This window comes from Lissotriton helveticus, chromosome 7 (assembly GCF_964261635.1).
Source record: "Lissotriton helveticus chromosome 7, aLisHel1.1, whole genome shotgun sequence".
Classification (NCBI taxonomy): Eukaryota; Metazoa; Chordata; class Amphibia; order Caudata; family Salamandridae; genus Lissotriton; species Lissotriton helveticus.
The window spans coordinates 1,056,422,944-1,056,441,814 of NC_136068.1; the positions used below are offsets into that span (position 1 = coordinate 1,056,422,944).

The 18,871-nt window shown below is 45.4% G+C and overlaps 1 protein-coding gene across 4 annotated transcripts in view; it reads right to left on the reverse strand.

Annotated features, from left to right (window-relative positions):
* DNAH17 (dynein axonemal heavy chain 17) overlaps positions 1 to 18,871 on the reverse strand; it is a 12,633,448-nt gene that overhangs the window by 8,168,959 nt on the left and 4,445,618 nt on the right. For all 4 annotated transcript variants that reach the window (XM_078653923.1, XM_078653924.1, XM_078653922.1 and 1 more), the window contains one exon: positions 14,660 to 14,812. In XM_078653923.1, the coding sequence (XP_078510049.1) occupies positions 14,660 to 14,812 (153 nt within the window). The remainder of the gene's footprint in view (positions 1 to 14,659; positions 14,813 to 18,871) is intronic.

Genomic DNA, 18,871 nt, shown 5'->3' on the forward strand with positions numbered 1-18,871 from the left:
ATTGACCTTTTTCAGGAGGCGGTAATCCAGGACATCTATAAAATTAAAGGCAAGAATTTTCAGGACAATCTAAAAATGGAAGAAAGGGCTGCCCTAAAAAACCTCATGGAGGATCAAAAAATTACAATAAAAATGGCCGACAAGGGTGGAAATATTGTCATCTTAGATACAAAAGACTACATCATCGAAGCCCATTCCCAGTTGAGAAATAAGCAATATTACAGGAAACTTGAACAAAACCCCACTCTAATCTTCAAATCAAACTTGGATAAAAAAATAATGGATTGGTCCAGGGAAAATCTGATCGACGTGGATGAAAGTAAATTTCTAACAACGAAACACCCGGTCACAGCGACCATTTACTTCCTTCCTAAAGTTCACAAGAACCCACTGAAACCACCAGGGAGGCCGATTGTCTCGGCAAAAGGCTCACTTATGGAACCGGTGGCGAATTACATCGACCATTTCCTTATGCCATTCGTTCTGAATCTAAGCTCATATTTAAGAGACACTGGGGATCTCTTGAAAAATCTACAAGACCTATCATGGCAACCCACCTACATGTTGATAACAATGGATGTGGTCGCCCTGTATTCCAATATTGAGCACAGCATTGGAATAAGGGCATGTGCTTTCTTTCTTAAAGAAAGAAATATACAATTTAACGGCCACAACCAGATGCTTTTGGACATGATTGAGCTCTGCCTCACCCAAAATATTTTTCTCTTTGGGGAAGAAGTGTACCAGCAAGTCAAGGGTTGTGCGATGGGGTTCTCTTTCAGCCCAGCATTTGCGTGTCTAACAATGGGATGGTGGGAACAACAGGTGGCCTGGCATCCGGACAACGATCATCATGTATCGAAGATAGCGAAATGGCTAAGATACATCGATGACCTGTTGATAGTATGGGACGGAACAGCAGAGGAATTTGAGACCTACTTCCAAATACTGAACTCCACAGACACCAACTTAAGATTTACTTATGTAATCAGCCGGGAGGAAGTAACTTTCTTGGATACTAAAATCTACATCCATGAAAACAAAGTAGAAACCACACTCTACCGGAAAGAAACCTCAACGAACGCAACCCTACATGCGGACAGCTTTCACCAAGCCTCAGTAAAAAACAATATCCCCTACGGGGAATTTTTGAGACTCCGCCGGATCTGTTCGGAGGAAAAGGAATGGACCGCAAATAGTGGTGAGATGGCGAGAAGATTCGCCAGACGAGGTTACAAAAAAGGTGTCATCAAAAAATGCTGGACAAAAGCAAATGAGACCAAAAGGGAGGATACCTTGCAAGTTAAACCAAAGCAACCGGAAAATCAGAAAGTGAGACTCATCATGGACCACTCAAAGGAATCTAAACAAATCGTAGCTATCCTGAGGAGAAATTGGAGAATATTGCATCTGGATGAGACTGTAGGAAAAATTGTGGGAAATCATCCGGAAATAACATACAGAAGAGCTACCAGTCTGAAGGATAAACTAGTGCATAGCCACCATCAAAACCCTGAAATCAAGAAAAAGGGAATTCAATGGTTAAAGACAAAAGGATTTCAAAAATGTCAGCAATGCAAGGCGTGCCAAATTGCAGTAAACAAGAAAGAAGTGATCTTACCAAACAAGAGAACCTGGATGATCAAACAATTAATCAATTGTAAGACAGAATTCGTTGTGTATGTGATCGAGTGCCCGTGTGCACTAAAATATATTGGCAGCACAAAGAAGGAGCTGAAGCTGCGAATTTTGGAGCACATAAGGGCAACGGCGAATAAAGACAGAGCAAACGCCGTTGCGAAGCATATGGAAGCTGCACACAAGGGGGACTGGAAGCTTCTTAAATTCTATGCACTAGAAACCATTGTTCCTCATGTGAGAGGTGGGGACAGAGAACGCAAATTGAGATGTAGGGAATCTCGACAAATACTTAACTTCAGAACTCTGCATCCGGAAGGCCTTAACCAGAGCGAAGAACTGTATGTGCATTTATGAGCAATCTTGTAAATAAGAATCTGTGTCTTTGCATTATCACAAGGGGAGACTTCATTTGTATATTTGTATATATGTAAAATAATTCACATAATGGATAGGTAGCATTGAGAACTGACCTATAGGATGTAGGGGAATGGGTTAGGAATGGGAGTTTGTAATTATTGATATGCTTTTCTAATGGGTGAGGCATATATCACATGGATGGAACTTGGCTTAAGCCCACTGGAGGGCATAAAACGGTCTGATTGAGGAAACGCCAGCCCACTAGAGGGCGAGGGATACTCAAACAATGCATTAGCGTTCTGTAAACGAATAGAATGACACAAGAATATGTGCAGTTAATAATGGTGTTTGGTTAATACAATTAAGGGACACAAACTACATCACCCAGAATTCCCCTACAGAGATAAGGAAAAACGTTAATCACATGACTTTACACAATAACACCTTATAGGTGGATGAGAGGGAAGGAGGATTGACCGTGATCAAGCCGTCTGTTGGCGGTGAAACGCGTTGGTTTCTGTTGAGAGCGAGTGTGCAATAAAACAACTGTGAAAAGGAAAATCCTCGAGTGCGTTTTCAATTACCTGCGAAGGGAGTTTTGTGATGTGGAATCAGCAGGGCTCTGCTGAGGAAAACGCACCGGTGGGAGAGCGCCAGGGGTCACCAGAACTGAGCCAAGTTGCGGAAAAAAAAAAAATATATATATATATATATATATTACCTGGAATAAAGGTTTTTGAATTACGCTGGTGTGGCCGGTTTCACGCTGCTTTCAGGGAAAGCCCTTGCAAACTCTGGTGATTCAAAAGTTCACATCCTAGGTGAGGCGGGCCTCTTAAAGTGGCCCTTCCATTCAGCTTTTTTCCGTAACAAGTGTTTCCGCCGGCGGGCGCTCCTTATTTGTTTTTCACAAATTCCTCGTAGAAACCTGACAAGTAAAGAGCCACAGACTTCCGAGTTGGTGCCGGTCCAGGTGTGTCAGACACCTCGTAAAACCAGACAAAACACACGCGCAGCTCTCAGCAGCGTGAAACCGGCCACACCAGCGTACTTCAAAAACCTTTATTCCAGGTAACACAGCATGAGGCGTTTCGAGGTAAAGAACCTCATAATCATATGCACAGTTTCAAGGGTGGGTTCGTTAGCTATTTCAAACGTAACTTCAACATTGAAGAAGGACCAATGTCCGTTCACTAAGAGGCAGTCTGTTTTATGATTTTCAACAAATAATATTCCGTTAAGGTATGAGTACTTGCTTCATTCTTTTATTCTGTTAATACGAAAGTCTAATTTCATATACTTTAAAGTTCACCTTAACTTGAGTAATTCTTCTTTACTCCGTATTCGGGCTACAAGGCCCACAATGCCTCTTGTTGTCAATCCAACTTTCATTATTTCTCCAATGTTGATCTTAGCAAACTTCCAAAACGTCACTCCAACACTTCCCAAGCCTTTACTCGGTCAAGTACCATATTGCGGCTGCATCTGACGGTCAGAGTGACTCTGGAGGGTTAAGCAACCACCCCGGTTTTAGCTCGTTCTTACTTGCCTTTTTGGAGCAAAGTTCATCTGTACGCCGTGCTTCAGGGAAAGCCCTTACAAACTCTGGCGGTTCAAAAGTTCACATCCTAGGTGAGGCAGGCCTCTTAAAGTGGCCCTTCCATTCAGCCTTTTTCCGTGACAAGTGTTTCCGCCGGCAGGCGCTCCTTATTTGTTTTTCACAAATTCCTCGTAGAAACCTGAGAAGTAAAGCTCCACGGCCTTCCGAGTTGGGGCCGGTCCAGGTGTGTCAGATACCTCGTAAAACCAGACAAAGCACACGCGCAGCCCTCAGCAGCGTGAAGCCGGCCACACCAGCGTGCTTCAAAAACCTTTATTCCAGGTAACACAGCATGACCACCTCTTAATCATATGCACAGTTTCAAGGGTGGGTTCGTTAGCTATTTCAAACGTAACTTAAACATTGAAGAAGGACCAATGTCCGTTCACTAAGAGGCAGTCTGTTTTATGATTTTCAACAAATAATATTCCGTTAAGGTATGAGTACATGCTTCATTCGTTTATTCTGTTAATACGAAAGTCTCATTTCATATACTTTAAAGTTCACCTTAACTTGAGTAATTCTTCTTTACTCCGTATTCGGGCTACAAGGCCCACAATGCCTCTTGTTGTCAATCCAACTTTCATTATTTCTCCAATGTTGATCTTAGCAAACTTCCAAAACGTCACTCCAACACTTCCCAAGCCTTTACTCGGTCAAGTACCATATTGCGGCTGCATCCGACGGTCAGAGTGACTCTGGAGGGTTAAGCAACCACCCCGGTTTTAGCTCGTTCTTACTTGCCTTTTTGGAGCAAAGTTCATCTGTACGCCGTGCTTCAGGGAAAGCCCTTACAAACTCTGGCGATTCAAAAGTTCACATCCTAGGTGAGGCGGGCCTCTTAACATGGCCCTTCCATTCAGCCTTTTTCCGTGACAAGTGTTTCCGTCGGCGGGTGCTCCTTATTTGTTTTTCACAAACTCCTCGTAGAAACCTGACAAGTAAGGCGCCACAGCCTTCCGAGTTGGGGCCGGTCCAGGTGTGTCAGACACCTCGTAAAACCAGACAAAGCACACGCGCAGCCCTCAGCAGCGTGAAACCGGCCACACCTGCGTACTTCAAAAACCTTTATTCCAGGTAACACTGCATGACTCGTTTCGAGGTAAAGCACCTCTTAATCATATGCACAGTTTCAAGGGTGGGTTGGTTAGCTATTTCAAATGTAACTTAAACATTGAAGAAGGACCAATGTCCGTTCATTTAAAGAGGCAGTCTGTTTTATGATTTTCAACAAATAATATTTCGTTAAGGTATGAGTACTTGCTTCGTACTTTTATTCTGTTAATAGGAAAGTCTCATTTCATATACTTTAAAGTTCACCTTAACTTGAGTAATTCTTCTTTACTCCGTATTCGGGCTACAAGGCCCACAATGTCTCTTGTTGTCAATCCAACTTTCATTATTTCTCCAATGTTGATGTTGGCAAACTTCCAAAACATCACTCCAACACTTCCCAAGCCTTTACTCGGTCAAGTACCATATTGCGGCTGCATCCGACGGTCAGAGTGACTCTGGAGGGTTAAGCAACCACCCCGGTTTTAGCTCCTTCTTACTTGCCTTTTTGGAGCAAAGTTCATCTGTACGCCGTGCTTCAGGGAAAGCCCTTACAAACTCTGGCGATTTAAAAGTTCACATCCTAGGTGAGGCGGGCCTCTTAACATGGCCCTTCCATTAGGCCTTTTTCCGTGACAAGTGTTTCCGTCGGCGGGTGCTCCTTATTTGTTTTTCACAAACTCCTCGTAGAAACCTGACAAGTAAGGCGCCACAGCCTTCCGAGTTGGGGCCGGTCCAGGTGTGTCAGACACCTCGTAAAACCAGACAAAGCACACGCGCAGCCCTCAGCAGCGTGAAACCGGCCACACCAGCGTACTTCAAAAACCTTTATTCCAGGTAACACTGCATGACTCGTTTCGAGGTAAAGCACCTCTTAATCCTATGCACAGTTTCAAGGGTGGGTTTGTTAGCTATTTCAAATGTAACTTAAACATTGAAGAAGGACCAATGTCCGTTCACTTAAAGAGGCAGTCTGTTTTATGATTTTCAACAAATAATATTCCGTTAAGGTATGAGTACTTGCTTCGTTCTTTTATTCTGTTAATACGAAAGTCTCATTTCATATACTTTAAAGTTCACCTTAACTTGAGTAACTCTTCTTTACTCCGTATTCGGGCTATAAGGCCCACAATGCCTCTTGTTGTGAATCCAACTTTCATTATTTCTCCAATGTTGATCTTGGCAACCTTCCAAAACGTCACTCCAACACTTCCCAAGCCTTTACTTGGTCAAGTACCATATTGCGGCTGCATCCGACGGTCAGAGTGACTCTGGAGGGTTAAGCAACCACCCCGGTTTTAGCTCGTTCTTACTTGCCTTTTTGGAGCAAAGTTCATCTGTATGCCGTGCTTCAAGGAAAGCCCTTACAAACTCTGGCGATTCAAAAGTTCACATCGTAGGTGAGGCGGGCCTCTTAACATGGCCCTTCCATTCAGCCTTTTTCCGTGACAACTGTTTCTGCCGGCGGGAACTCCTTATTTGTTTTTCACAAATTCCTTGTAGAAACCTGACAAGTGAAGCACCGCAGCCTTCCGAGTTAGGGCCGGTCCAGGTGTGTCAGACACCTCATAAAACCAGACAAAGCACACGCGCAGCCGTCAGCAGCGTGAAACCGACCACACCAGCTTACTTCAAAAATCTTTATTCCAGGTAACACAGCATGACGCGTTTCGAGGTATATATATATATATGTATATTATATATATATATATATATATATATATATATATATATATAATATACATATATATATATATATATATATATATATATATATATATATATATATATATATATATATATATATATATATATATATATATATATATATATATATTATACAAATAGGATTTGATATTATAGGAGCATGTTTTATAAAAGGAAGCAATTTCAGTAAATAAGGCGTTGCCCAACCGCCGTATCTGCTTTCTATGCTGAATCAAAACAGCGGTGTCTGGTAAAAGTTTGGGCATTCAACCATGTCGCTGCCCCACAGATGTCTGGAAGAGATATTCCAGCAAATAAGGATATGGAAATAGCCATCTTTCATGTTGAGTGTGCAGTAACTTGTGTGGACAGCCATCTTCCAGCCTTTTCTTGACAAAAAGCAATCGCAAACGATATCCACAGAGATATACTATATCTTGTTAGCGCCTAGCTCTTACTAGGAGGTGCAAAAGATATGATAAGCTGATCAGTTTTTGAAAGGTTTTTGTGTTACCGATGTAGAATTTAAAACAGCGTTTTACATCTAGGGAGTGGAGAGACCTCTCCGCAGGAGATGATGGGTTCTTGAAGTATGTTGGCAACATTATAGGCTCATTCAAGTTAAATGAATTTGGAACATTAGGTATGGATTTTGGATTTGTTCTCAACAGTACTTTATCCTGTTTAAACTGAAGAAAGGGTTCAGAGACTTAAATGTTTGAATTTCGCTTACTCTTCTGTCCGATGTCAGGCCAGTAGGATCGCTGTCTTCTAGTATACATGTTTGATGTCTGTTTTATGGATAGGCTCAAATGGTGGCCTCATGAGCTGAGTGAGGACCGTATTTAATTGCCAGGGAACTGCAGAACGCTTTACAGGTGGCAACATCCCGAAGAGCCCTTTCATTAATGCCTTAACTACTCTGGAGGACCAGAGAGATATTTCTCCAGACTTTCTTAGCTATTTAGAAATTGCCACTAAGTGCACTCTAATTGACAAGTGTGCCAATCCTGATTTTGCCAAGTGAAGCAGATATGGCAATAGCTGTTCTGGTGAAGATTGAAAAAGATGTAGATTCTTGTTGATGTATAAGTGACAGAATCTTTTCCATTTTGCAACATACATCTTATTTGTGGTGAAAGCCCTTGAGTGTTCTAGAATGAATTTGCATTCTTGCGGAGTATTTGGGAATTCTAATTCTTGTTCATGAGGTGCGATGCGGATAAATTGAGAGACGTTATTTGCGGGTGCACTACCTGCCTGTTATTTATGGAGATCAGATTGTGGATCTGTGCGAAGCGAATGCGCGGAGACACAGACATTATCATAAGTTCTGAGAACAAAAATTGTCTCAACCATGGCGGAGCTATGAGAATCATATGGCATGGCTCTGTTTTCATTTCACGTATTAATCTTGGGATGAGAGGGAATGGTTGAGGGAAGCTGGCTCTGTATAAACTTTATATACCAATGTAAGGTATGGTGCACAGAGTCCAGGGAGTCCCCAAGGGCATAGCAGAGGCTAAATTAGGTAAGTAGTAACAGTTCTCTTTGTGGTAGTGTGGGAGAGCAGTTAGGCTTATCCAGAGGGTGTGTTAAGCATTTATTGCATTCACTCATTCAAGGACTGATTGCACACACTCAGAGACAGAATCCAGACAAATTGGGTAAGTATAAACCAGGTACACTTGTATTTTATTTTTAGAACCAAGCAGGACTTGGTACAGGTCGGTAAAATATACTTTCAACTGTAAACCTTTACACAGAAATGCAATTGGGAATGGATTTACAACTGTTACGGGTTGGTATGGTTTCAAAAAGCAGTTTAAATGATACAGTTATTACATATAGAATACTGTTTGAATACTTTCAGATTATATCGACTACTTGGGGTGGTATGCCTGGATACCACACCTAAGGATCTCACAATAAAAGGTAAGTCAGACTTTTCTTGGCTTAGGTTATAGTTACTTATTCCTCCATACACAACAACAGTTCAATAGAACACTTTAGGCCCAAAAACACATTACATTGGTTCCTATGGGAGAAAAATGGTTATCAGTATTACAGATAAGTAAACATCTTACGAGTGAGATGTTTGGGGGTTAGGACCAAAGGTCCAGGGGTTGAGACCAGCACTGCCAGGGCCAACAATCTACAAAGGAGCTGCACCATCAGTGGCACAGGGGTGGCCAGGTGCAGAGTGCCAAGGCGACGTCAGGGATCCAGTGGATATCAATGGAGATCTTCCGTTCGGCAAAGAGGCTGCAGGAGCTGGCAGGGAGACTTCCTGAAGGCGACCACTGGCAGGAGAGGTAAGCTGGGATCTTAGGCAATGCTTGGACACCATTGGTTGGGTCACCCAAGGCCATGGGGTGTCGGGTGCAGGGGTGTCTTTTGGTGTCGGATTCTTCTGACCGCCTTCGGTTGGGCTCTTAAGACATCTTCAGTCACGGTCAGGGTCTTCTTACCGCATTCGGAGAGGTCATGAGTCACCGGTTCCTAGGTCAGGATCACCGGGGAGACCTCCTTAGAGTGTTGGGTTACTTAAACTCGGGTGGTGTAGAACCCCATGAATGCCTGGTTCCGGGATCTGGTCTTGGAGTCTTTGGTTGAGAAAATCTGGTGCTCACTAGAGACACTCACAAGGTGAGTACAGGGCAGGTCCTCTGGGGGCTGCTGGACATACCGGTTTCTTTGCTGGTGGCTGGGTGTAGTCGGGACAGGCCGGCAGGTGTTCTCTTCTTCCTGCATGGCTCTTCGGTCCTGCTTCTTTTTTCCTTGAATCTCAGGAGGCAAGGTTCAGTGTCACCCCTAAATACTAAATATTACATTTCGGGGCGTTGGAAGGAGTGTGCCGGTCGGAACCAATGGGTCCCTTCCCTGGGGTGGGCACACCACCTAATATGCTACCTTCCAGTGGGATGGGGGCATGAGCCTCTTCCTGAAAAGGACTGAGATGTGAGCTTCACCCGGCCTCCCCACCTGAGGGGTGGGGTTGGCAAAGGTGCGCACACCTTTCCTCCTAACTTGGTTTTCCACAGATTCTCCTGCCGAAAGTAGGGGGCAGAACTGGTGGGAGCCAGTTGCTGGAGGCAGCAAAAGGCAGGCGTAGCTCACAAAGGCGGCAGGCCATTGAAGCTTCCCCTTAGTGGGCACAGCCTATTATGGGGGAGGAAGCATGACACTTCTGCCTAGGATGGGCATTTTTTCTGGACCCAGAGAACGGAAGCTCTCTACCCAGGGGTCAATAAACCGTCGGTTGGTGGCAAATGGCAGAGAGCCGTATAGGAACCCCACCAGGACTGGTAATCTGTTCAGGAGCATCTCTAAGATGCCCTCTGAGTGCATTTTACGTTCAATCCCTCACTGGCAGCAGTGTGGGTTTATGCTGAAAAGTTTGCTACCAAACTTCCCAGATTTTCGTAAAGACATTATGGAGCTGGGGAGTTCGTAATGACCAACAACCAGACTATATACTCTTTATGGCTTTACTACACTGACAATGACTAAGAATGGACATAGACACTGTGGGGGGACAGGGCTCATGCCTCTGTTCCCTTACCTTAGGGTTAGTGCACCCTGCTAGAGGTGTGACTTACCTTAGGCAGTGGATTGCAAGCATGGCACACAGGTAAGTGTGCCAAGTCGACTTTTCACTTTTCTCTGCAGAAAAAATCCAGCCTGCAGTGGCACTGTGTGTGTGTTAGGGTACAGGGCCTCTGCTGGTGGCACAATAGGTGTTGCAGCCCTTAGAGGCCTTCCCTGGTCACAACAGGGGCGGTTCCTGTATGAGGGCATTGGGGGCGGAGCCCCGCTAGTCTAGAAGGAGGGAGAAGAAGGATACTGAAAGATTAGTCTGATGCACTCCCTATGAGTAGCAGTGCACCACAGCAGTATACAAACACACTGCGCATGTGGCATGTACGACTTCAATATCGCCCGAGTCCCGCATGCGCAGTATCTGTTTGTGAGGCAGAGGTGAGGGCAGTCAGGCCCTGCCTAAAGCAGCAGTATTTCCAGGGCTTCGGTCGAGTTATCACCTCGCCCTGATCTGCTACGTAGGTTATGTTCTTTCAGGATCCCGCCTCCCCTTCTGATTGACTGACCCTTAATACTGTCAGCCTCTGAAAATAGGAGGCGGGATAATATTTGGGACAAAGTATTTTACGTGTCCCTTCTTTATAACCGTTGTCGAAGCCCTTTGCCTCCTGGTCATTCTTCAGTCTCTGCAGTCCTCTGTCTCCTCACTCGGGCTGGTCAGTCAACTTCTGAGTCATCTGCATGGATGCTGGGAGCATTCGGTGACGGGTGCTTGCGCTGGGGCCCGTATATCCCTCCTTCATTCTACCTGTTTGAGGAATGCCATTACACCAGCCGAAACTGTGAGTACTATTATACTTTTTGCCTCCTCTGTCAAGCTGCCTTCGAGGCCTGAGACTCTGCCCGGCGTCATCTGTTTTCAGCGTTTGCAATTGCTCCATATTGCCCCCCGCTCCGGCCTCTAACATCTCCCTTAGCAACCCTTAATACATGCCTGTCAGAATGCAATGCTAGCATGCAAGTGTGAACCTTAGCAGAAAGGCCTTAGCACGATTGCTAAGATTCACACTTGCATGCTTGCATTGCACTCTGACACGCACGTATTTAAAGACACATTGAAACGCACATATTTAAAGACAAGGTGTCTTTAAATACGTGGGTGTCAGAGTGCAATGCAAGTGTGAACTCTTTGCACGACTGCTAAGATTCACACTTTCATGCTTGCATTGCACTCTGAAACGCACGTATTTAAACGCACAGTGACATGCACAAATTTAAAGACAAGGTGTTTGTAAATACGTGCGTGTCAGAGTGCAACGCAAGCATGCAAGTGTGAACCTTAGCAGAAAGGCCTTAGCACGACTGCAAAGATTCACACTTGCATTGCACTCTGACACGCACGTATTTAAAGATACATACCCCCCTTAAAGGACACCCCCCACTTTAAAATGTCACCAGCCGCCACTGGGTCACAGTGCCCTTGGAACCCATGATATCTTTTACAAGACGCCTACCTGTGGCCAGGGATGTGCCAATTGTGGATACAAAGGTACAGTTTTGAGAAAGAACATAGGCCCCGGAACCTGATTGCTAGGGACCCAGGGCACATCAAGATGTGAGGCAAAAAGTGGTGGGCAATCATGCAAAACGGGACTCCTTCCTACACAACCCCCACCAAACAAAAGAGGATGAGACTAACCTTTCCCAGGAGAGTCTTTATTGTCTAAGTGGAAAAATCTGGAAAGGCCACCTGAATCAGCATGAGCAGTCCCAGGTCTATGTTCCACTGTAAAGTCCATTCCCTGTAGAGATATGGACCACATCAAAGGTTTTGGGTTTTCTCCTTTCATCTGCATTAACCATCTAAGAGGTCTGTGGTCAGATTGCACTAGGAAGTGAGTACCAAATAGGTATGGCTTCTTCAGAGAGCAAACCACAGCAAATTAGGTAAGTACTAACAATGCTCTTTGTGGTAGTGTGGGAGAGCAGTTAGGCTTATCCACAGGTTGTGTTAAGCATTTATTTTATTCACTCAATCAAGGTCTGATACACACACTGAGAGACAGAATCCAGACCAATTAGGTAAATATAAAAAAGGTATACTTCTTTTTCATTTTAGAACCAAGCAGGGCCTGGCACAGGTAAGTAAAATATACTTTTAAATACAAGATTGTTCAAGGAAATGCGGTTGTGCTTGAAATTGTAATTGTTACAGGTTGGTAATTGCTTTGAAGGCAGTTTCAATTACACAGTAATTACTTTTTGGTTACTTTTTGATTATTTTTTTTTACATGCAGTACTGGGGGTGGAATGCTTAGATACCACACCTTATGTTGTCCACATACAAGGTATGTATGCCTCTTTGTACTTTGCAATTGAGTTCACTTCAGTTTTGAAGGTAAGTACTCGCCTACAAGGGTATGTTTTGGGGGTTAGGACCAAGGTTCCCCAAGAGCTAGAAGGGCACTCAAGTTGCACCACCAGCAGCACTGGGGCTGTCAGGTGCAGAGGGCAAGGGCCCAATGTTAGCTAATGGGGCTTAGGGGGCCTTTGGTTAGAGACTGCTGCCAAGCAGGCTGCTCGGTTGTGGGAGCTAAGCTCCTTGGGTTAACGACCAGCACAGGAGCTGCACCACCAACTGGAATCGGGGGGCCCGGTGCAGGGTGCAAAATGGACGTCAGGGATCCTGTACTTCCAATGGAATCCTTCGGTGTTGGAAAAATGCTGCAGGCTCGGGCAGGGAGATTTCCTGAAGGTGACCACCGGCTGGAGAGGTAAGTTCAGATCTTGGGGGACACCTGGACACCGTTGGTTGGGCCACCAAAGGCTGTGACATGTTAGGTGCAGTGGTGTCTTGTGATTTCTCGTTTTCTTACCAGCACCAGTCGCGTTTCTGGGTGGCCCTCCAGGATTGAGGCTGCAGGGGTCATCTTGAGGCTTGAGAGAAGCAGGGGATCACCAGATTCCAAGTCAGGATCGCTGGGGATACCTCCTTGGGGTGTTGAGCCACTCGAACTTGGGCAGTGGGCATCAGGTGGACAGTGGTGCAGAATCGCAGAGTCATCAGCATTCGGATTCTGGAGTTGAGTCTTTGGTGGAGCAAAGCCGGTGCTCACAGGAGACAGAGTCTGTGGGAAGGCCGCAGGGCAGGTCCTATGGGCTCCGGGGGTTGCTGGCTGCTGGCTGCTGGGCTCGTTGAGTTCTTGCTGTAGGTAGGTTGTAGACAGGAAAGGGGCCAAGGCTGATTGTGTCCTCTATACCTTCCTGGATCAGTACGGTTCTTCGGTCCTTCTACTTTCTTCCTTGAATCTGAGGAGGCAAGGTTCAGGGTCGCCCCTAAATATTAAATTTGTAATGTTTATCTAAATTAGGTATGAGCATAACAATAGCTGTTTATTAATTCAATTCAAATTTACAATGACTAATACCTGCCCCTTGAGCCATTCTTATACCTTTGGAGGCCTGGAACAAATTGTCAAATTTGTAAGAATGTGATTGCTACTTTTTGTATTGGCACTATCATTGGCCGTGCTGATGGGGCAACCAATTGTGCAATCTGTCGAGTCTTACTGTCAATAGCCCAGGCACAAATATTTTTTCAAATTAAGCCCTGCTGAAGCCGCAATTACTATATTACATGTGAATGACCAGCAGGGATGCTATTAGGAAGTTTTTTGTGTCCTATTCTCAAGGCCCTAGGTAAGCACACCAGTGATCAGTATTGCTCTTGGTTCTGTGCTTCTGCCGTGGCAAGTTGCGAAAAGAAGCTGATGGCAGCACACAGGAGCGGCCCCTTTATAGGCACTGCGCAAGGCAACTCCAGCACGTACAACACCATGAGGAACTGAATTACGCCACCTACAGGCACGCAGGGTACTGCTATCAAAAAATCTTCCGGACCAAGGTAAGAAATCTGCGGCTAGAAGTCTTTATCAGATAGGCTTATTACTGTAATAATGACTAATTATGATTTTTTTAATGAAAACTAGTTTATTGCATTTATACATTCATAGTTGTGTCTGTGATCAGTTTGCATTAGTATTGATTTTATAGATTTCTTCAGAAAATGTATCCAAAAACTGCACTGTAAGACATATGTTGCTTATCATCACAGGGTTGTTTTATTTGCTTCACCTGAGACACATTTGTCTTACAGTTTATAAAGGGGTTCCCAGATCCTGCACATGCGTGGTAATATGCAGGTTTATGAATATTAATAAGGATACCTCCATAGAGAATATACCATAACAATATCATTTATTTTTCATAAGGCCTGTCTTAGCAGATTTCCAAGTAACTCTAAGTAGGGTGAAATTCACCTCATTACACCTTAACAATAGGAGTTGATTTGTCTGGGCTGACTAACTAATCTGAACTCAAAGCAATGACTGGAAAAAGACTACATGTTACTTGTCACTCAGTCCATACACCGGGTGTAGCACGGTATTAAACACTGGCTTGCGCAGGGATAAGAATAAAAGAAAATCTTGCACATTTAGCTGGAAGGAAAATGTGCGAGAATGGCAAAAAATGATCATGGGAAATCAAACATTTCAGGCAAACAACTGACTCTTGCCTTTGCTCATAAAATAACTGCCACATGACATCTTTAACACCTTGGGTCTCAAGAAGATCAAGGAATTTTAATGCTATGGCACCCATGGATTGGCATACTTTCATTTTTGAAGCATGTTTCTCAATATCACAGTATGGACTGTTTAAATGGGTGAGAGATATCATGAGTAAAACATTACCAACCTGCCCTGAACAGTCACAATCGGCATCAAAAGTGACATATTCCTTTTCTTTACTGTACATTCCCAATGCAACTTTTTCAGGCTTTTGATTTTGATCTTTCTTGAACTCCAAATTGGACATGCTGTCAAATAGTTTTGACAAATGCCGTGTGACCTGTGTAGAAAGAAACAAGGAACCACAACTTACATCAGTGTTAGGAAAATTAGTTCTAACCTATGAAAATTCCCAGTATTTCACATTTTAACCTCTGGTGTATGGAACTGTGCTGTGTGGTGAACCTCTCTAATGGAGTCTAACAAATTGTAAACTCTGTATGGAATTATGAGCTGCAACCTGCAGAGCCTCCTTTCAATAAAATGCCAGGTACCTGTGGAGAATAGGACAAGGGGTTTGGGCAGGTTGAAGGGGTCATGTATGGATAGTTTGTGCGCACTTTACATGATGCATACATGAATTATGGTACGCATGGAGTGTACCTGCAGTGCTTCAGTGTAAACCTGTGGTTATATAGAGTTTTCCATCAGAAACAGTGTTCTTCTGATGGATACTTCTAATAACTCACTGTAGGAAGCAGGATTTCTATGTAGTACACCAAAATGAGGTACACTATGCAGCAAAACCAGACTACCCTTATTGGCTTACATGACTTAAATTAATAATCCCAAGTGCTCTATTTGTGGTAGTGGGGGCGAGCATCTTAAGCTCATCAGAGGGTAGTGTTGAACATTTGTTCTACCTGTGAGAAGTTGGCCTGGTATATGATGCTCACTAGTTCTAGTGATCACCTTGTACCATGCAAAGCAACCCTTATGATGATTGGTTGTAAGTCAACCTTATAGACAAGCTATCCTAGGGGTAGCATGGACTAAGCAGTCTTAGGCTAAACTCTGTAAAGGCATGTGAAGCAAGCTGTTTTACCATACACAATCCCCTTGAATACCAAATGAAAGGACACCACACAGATATATATTGAAAATATATATAGATTTGTTTCTACAAATATCCCCTATACTCTTTATGAGCACAAAAGCAAATGCGTTAAAACAAAACACAGTTTAAATATTAAAACGTTGCACAATATGGATGAGCCCTAGGGGCCACCTAAACCATATACTAAAATAGTGGTATAAGAACGACTATGGGGAAAGGAAAGAGACCTAGGGCCTGGGGAATCGCTGGAGCTGTTCGGGACTAGCCGTGATGAAGTCGGGAAAGGCCCGCGGGACTCGGGTGCAGCGCTTAAAGCACACGCATGCACCAATGCAATGTCAATGGTGCATAAAAGTTACAAAGTTAGTGTTTTAGGAACCTTCCGATGGACCTACAAGGATAAAACTTTAGACACAGGCACTAGAGGTGTATACCAGTGTGGGAACACCGGCGTTGCTGAGTTACCTCACCCACAGGAAGCGGGTGCACAGGTGCGAAGTAGTGTCGGGTTTCGTCACGCAGGTCGATGGTGCTTGGAGCTGAAGATGCTGCAGGCGGGTCATCGAGGAGAGTTCGGGTGGATCCAAGGGTGGATCTGAAGAGGTGAAGACCTGAAAGCAGAGGGGACAATGTTCAAAGTCACTAGCCAGTGACTACCGTGGAACCAGGATGGAACCAGGCAATGTCGGGTGCAAACAGGTGAAGAAGTGAAGATTGTCTCTGCAGCCACGTGGACACTAAGAGGTCAAAGAAGTCCAGGCGTTGGTCACGAGCTGTCCCACGAAGGCTCTAGCTGTTGGCGGTGTCGGCATCTTGATCGGAGCAAACAGGCTTTGGCTAATGCAAGCCACGCAGGAATCGATGCAAGCTTCTCTCTCGGACCAGCAAGGTCAGAGCGGGTGCTCCTTTTCAGGGGAGCAAGGGCCAGTCTGAAGCAACCAGACCAGCGGTGTAAGTTGTAGTTTTCGTCGCCAAGATGGCCGCTAGCCGCGTGGCAAGTGGCCGGGATGGCGCGTCGAGTGGCAAAGTGCAAAAGGGCCCCACGCAGATCGTGGAGATGCTGGGGGGCTGATCTTCGGTGCAAATGCTGCTCGGTGTCGGGGCTTCTCAAACCCCAAAGCACAGCATCGAGGGTGCCTCGGGTGCTGCGCAGTCACCTCGTCGGGGGTCTTCCAAGATGTCCGGTCCCACGTCTCTCGGTGCCTCCACGGGTCTCTTCTTTTCAGGGACTGTGGATCGGGCTCTGCGATGTCTGGGAGTCTGGGTCTTGTCAGGCTCTGGGCTCGGGCTCCGGCGGGAGGCGGCGGCAAAGCAGACGTCGAGTTGCTGGTTGGTGCCTGTATTCACAGGGTGGTCACTCCTTGGCCACAAGGGAAATTCTCTTCAGTCTTCTGTGCAGCAGAATGTCGAAGTCCAGTTTTCTTCTTAGTTTCAAGTCGAGTTCAGGATGATCTGAAGTCTTGGGACACAGCTCCTACTCTTATTCCAAATCTAGGGGCCGGATTACCTGCTAGGTCCCTCCTCTGGGTGGGACCAGGAAGGGGGATGGTTATACCCCCTTTCCTTTGTCCAGCTTCGCGCCAAGACTGGGGCTGGAGAGCCCCAGCACCTGTTTGAACTGGCATTTGCACAGGGACACCTTGTGTGCCCCAGGCATGTATGATTCTATTCAGCCCTGTCCTACCCTATACACAAAATCCTGTCTGGGGTGGTGCTAGCACCTCCCAAGGCAGGAAACCCTTTGTCCAAGCTGCCCTCGCTGGAAGGACTCCCATCAGCAGGGGGTCAGACTTGTGTCTGTGGTGGCAGCATCCATTTTGTGATGCTGAGGCTCTGTTTTACTTTAACCGGGGTTCAGGTTGTGTACATGTCATACCCCTCTGGAAGGGTGGAATGCTACCCCTGTCGCCAGAACTGGCGAGGGGGTAGTATTCCAATTCGTATGACACCTTACTTGACATGTTTTGATACAGCCAAACCAAAGATAGCATTTAACCGCGAGGTTCATAATGCACTTAAGAGTATATGGTATGGCAGTATCATGAAACAGCTAAAGGACATGGTTCCGAAAGCTGCAGACAGGCTCAGCTCATGCCAGAGCACCATCTCACATATTTCCAAGCACTCTGCCTCCAGGATTGATGATTGATTGACTTCCATAGGAGTGGCTGATAGGAACATATGTGTCCATTTTAGGTTAGGCATAGGCATACCACACCTAAGTAAGGGGTGGTTACACCGACTTACCCCAGCTGAGTGATCAATCAGCCAGTTGTGTCAAATATGGAGGCCAGGCCAGGGGTGGCATAATACGTGCTGCAGCCCCTGGTAGGCCTTGGAAGCACCTATGCCCTGGGTACCTGGGGTACACTGTTACAGGGGCCAATAAGGTGAACCAGTTCCAATTTCGTAATGCACCTAATGTGCATTGGCATTAATTTAGAGAGAGAACAGCAGGCTATGGGTCTGATTAGCAGGCCCACAGCCACATTAAGTCATAAACCAGTGAAGCAAAAAGCAAAAATTTGGGGTGACCATAGGATAGCAGACCCTACTCTCCTACACAACCCCCCCCCCCAAACGCAGGGACATTAGACTAACCTTGACCAGTTGTGTCTTCATGTTCTAAGTGGAAGTACCTGGAGAGACCATCTGCATTACCATGGTCAGTCCCTGGGCGGTGCTCCACTGTAAAGTCCATCCCCTGTAGGGAAATGGACCACCTGAGCAGTTTGGGGTTTTCACCCTTCATCTGATTAAGCCATAAGAGGGGCTTATGGTCGGTCTGAATCTTGAAGTGAGTGCCAAACAAGTATGGTCTCAACTTCTTCAGGGCCCACACCACAGCAAAGGCCTCCCTCTCAATGGCTGACCAACATTTCTCTCTGGGGGTCAGCCTTCTGCTAATAAAAGCAATGGGCTGGTCTTGACCATCTACATTAAGTTGTGAAAGCACAGCTCCCACTCCCAACTCAGAAGCATCTGTTTGGACAATGAACTCTCTTGAGTAGTCAGGACTCTTCAGGATAGGTGCAGAGCACATGGCCTTCTTCAGGTCATCAAATGCCTTCTGACAGTTTACTGTCCACTGAACCTTTTTGGGCATCTTCTTGGATGTCAGATCATTAAGAGGAGTCACAATGGACCCACAGTTCTTAACAAACTTCCTGTAGTACCCAGTCAGGCCCAAGAAAGCTCTGACCTGAGTCTGGGTAGTTGGAGGGGACCAGTCCTTTATGGTCTGGATCTTACTCTCCAGTGGTTGAACTTGGTCTCCACCTA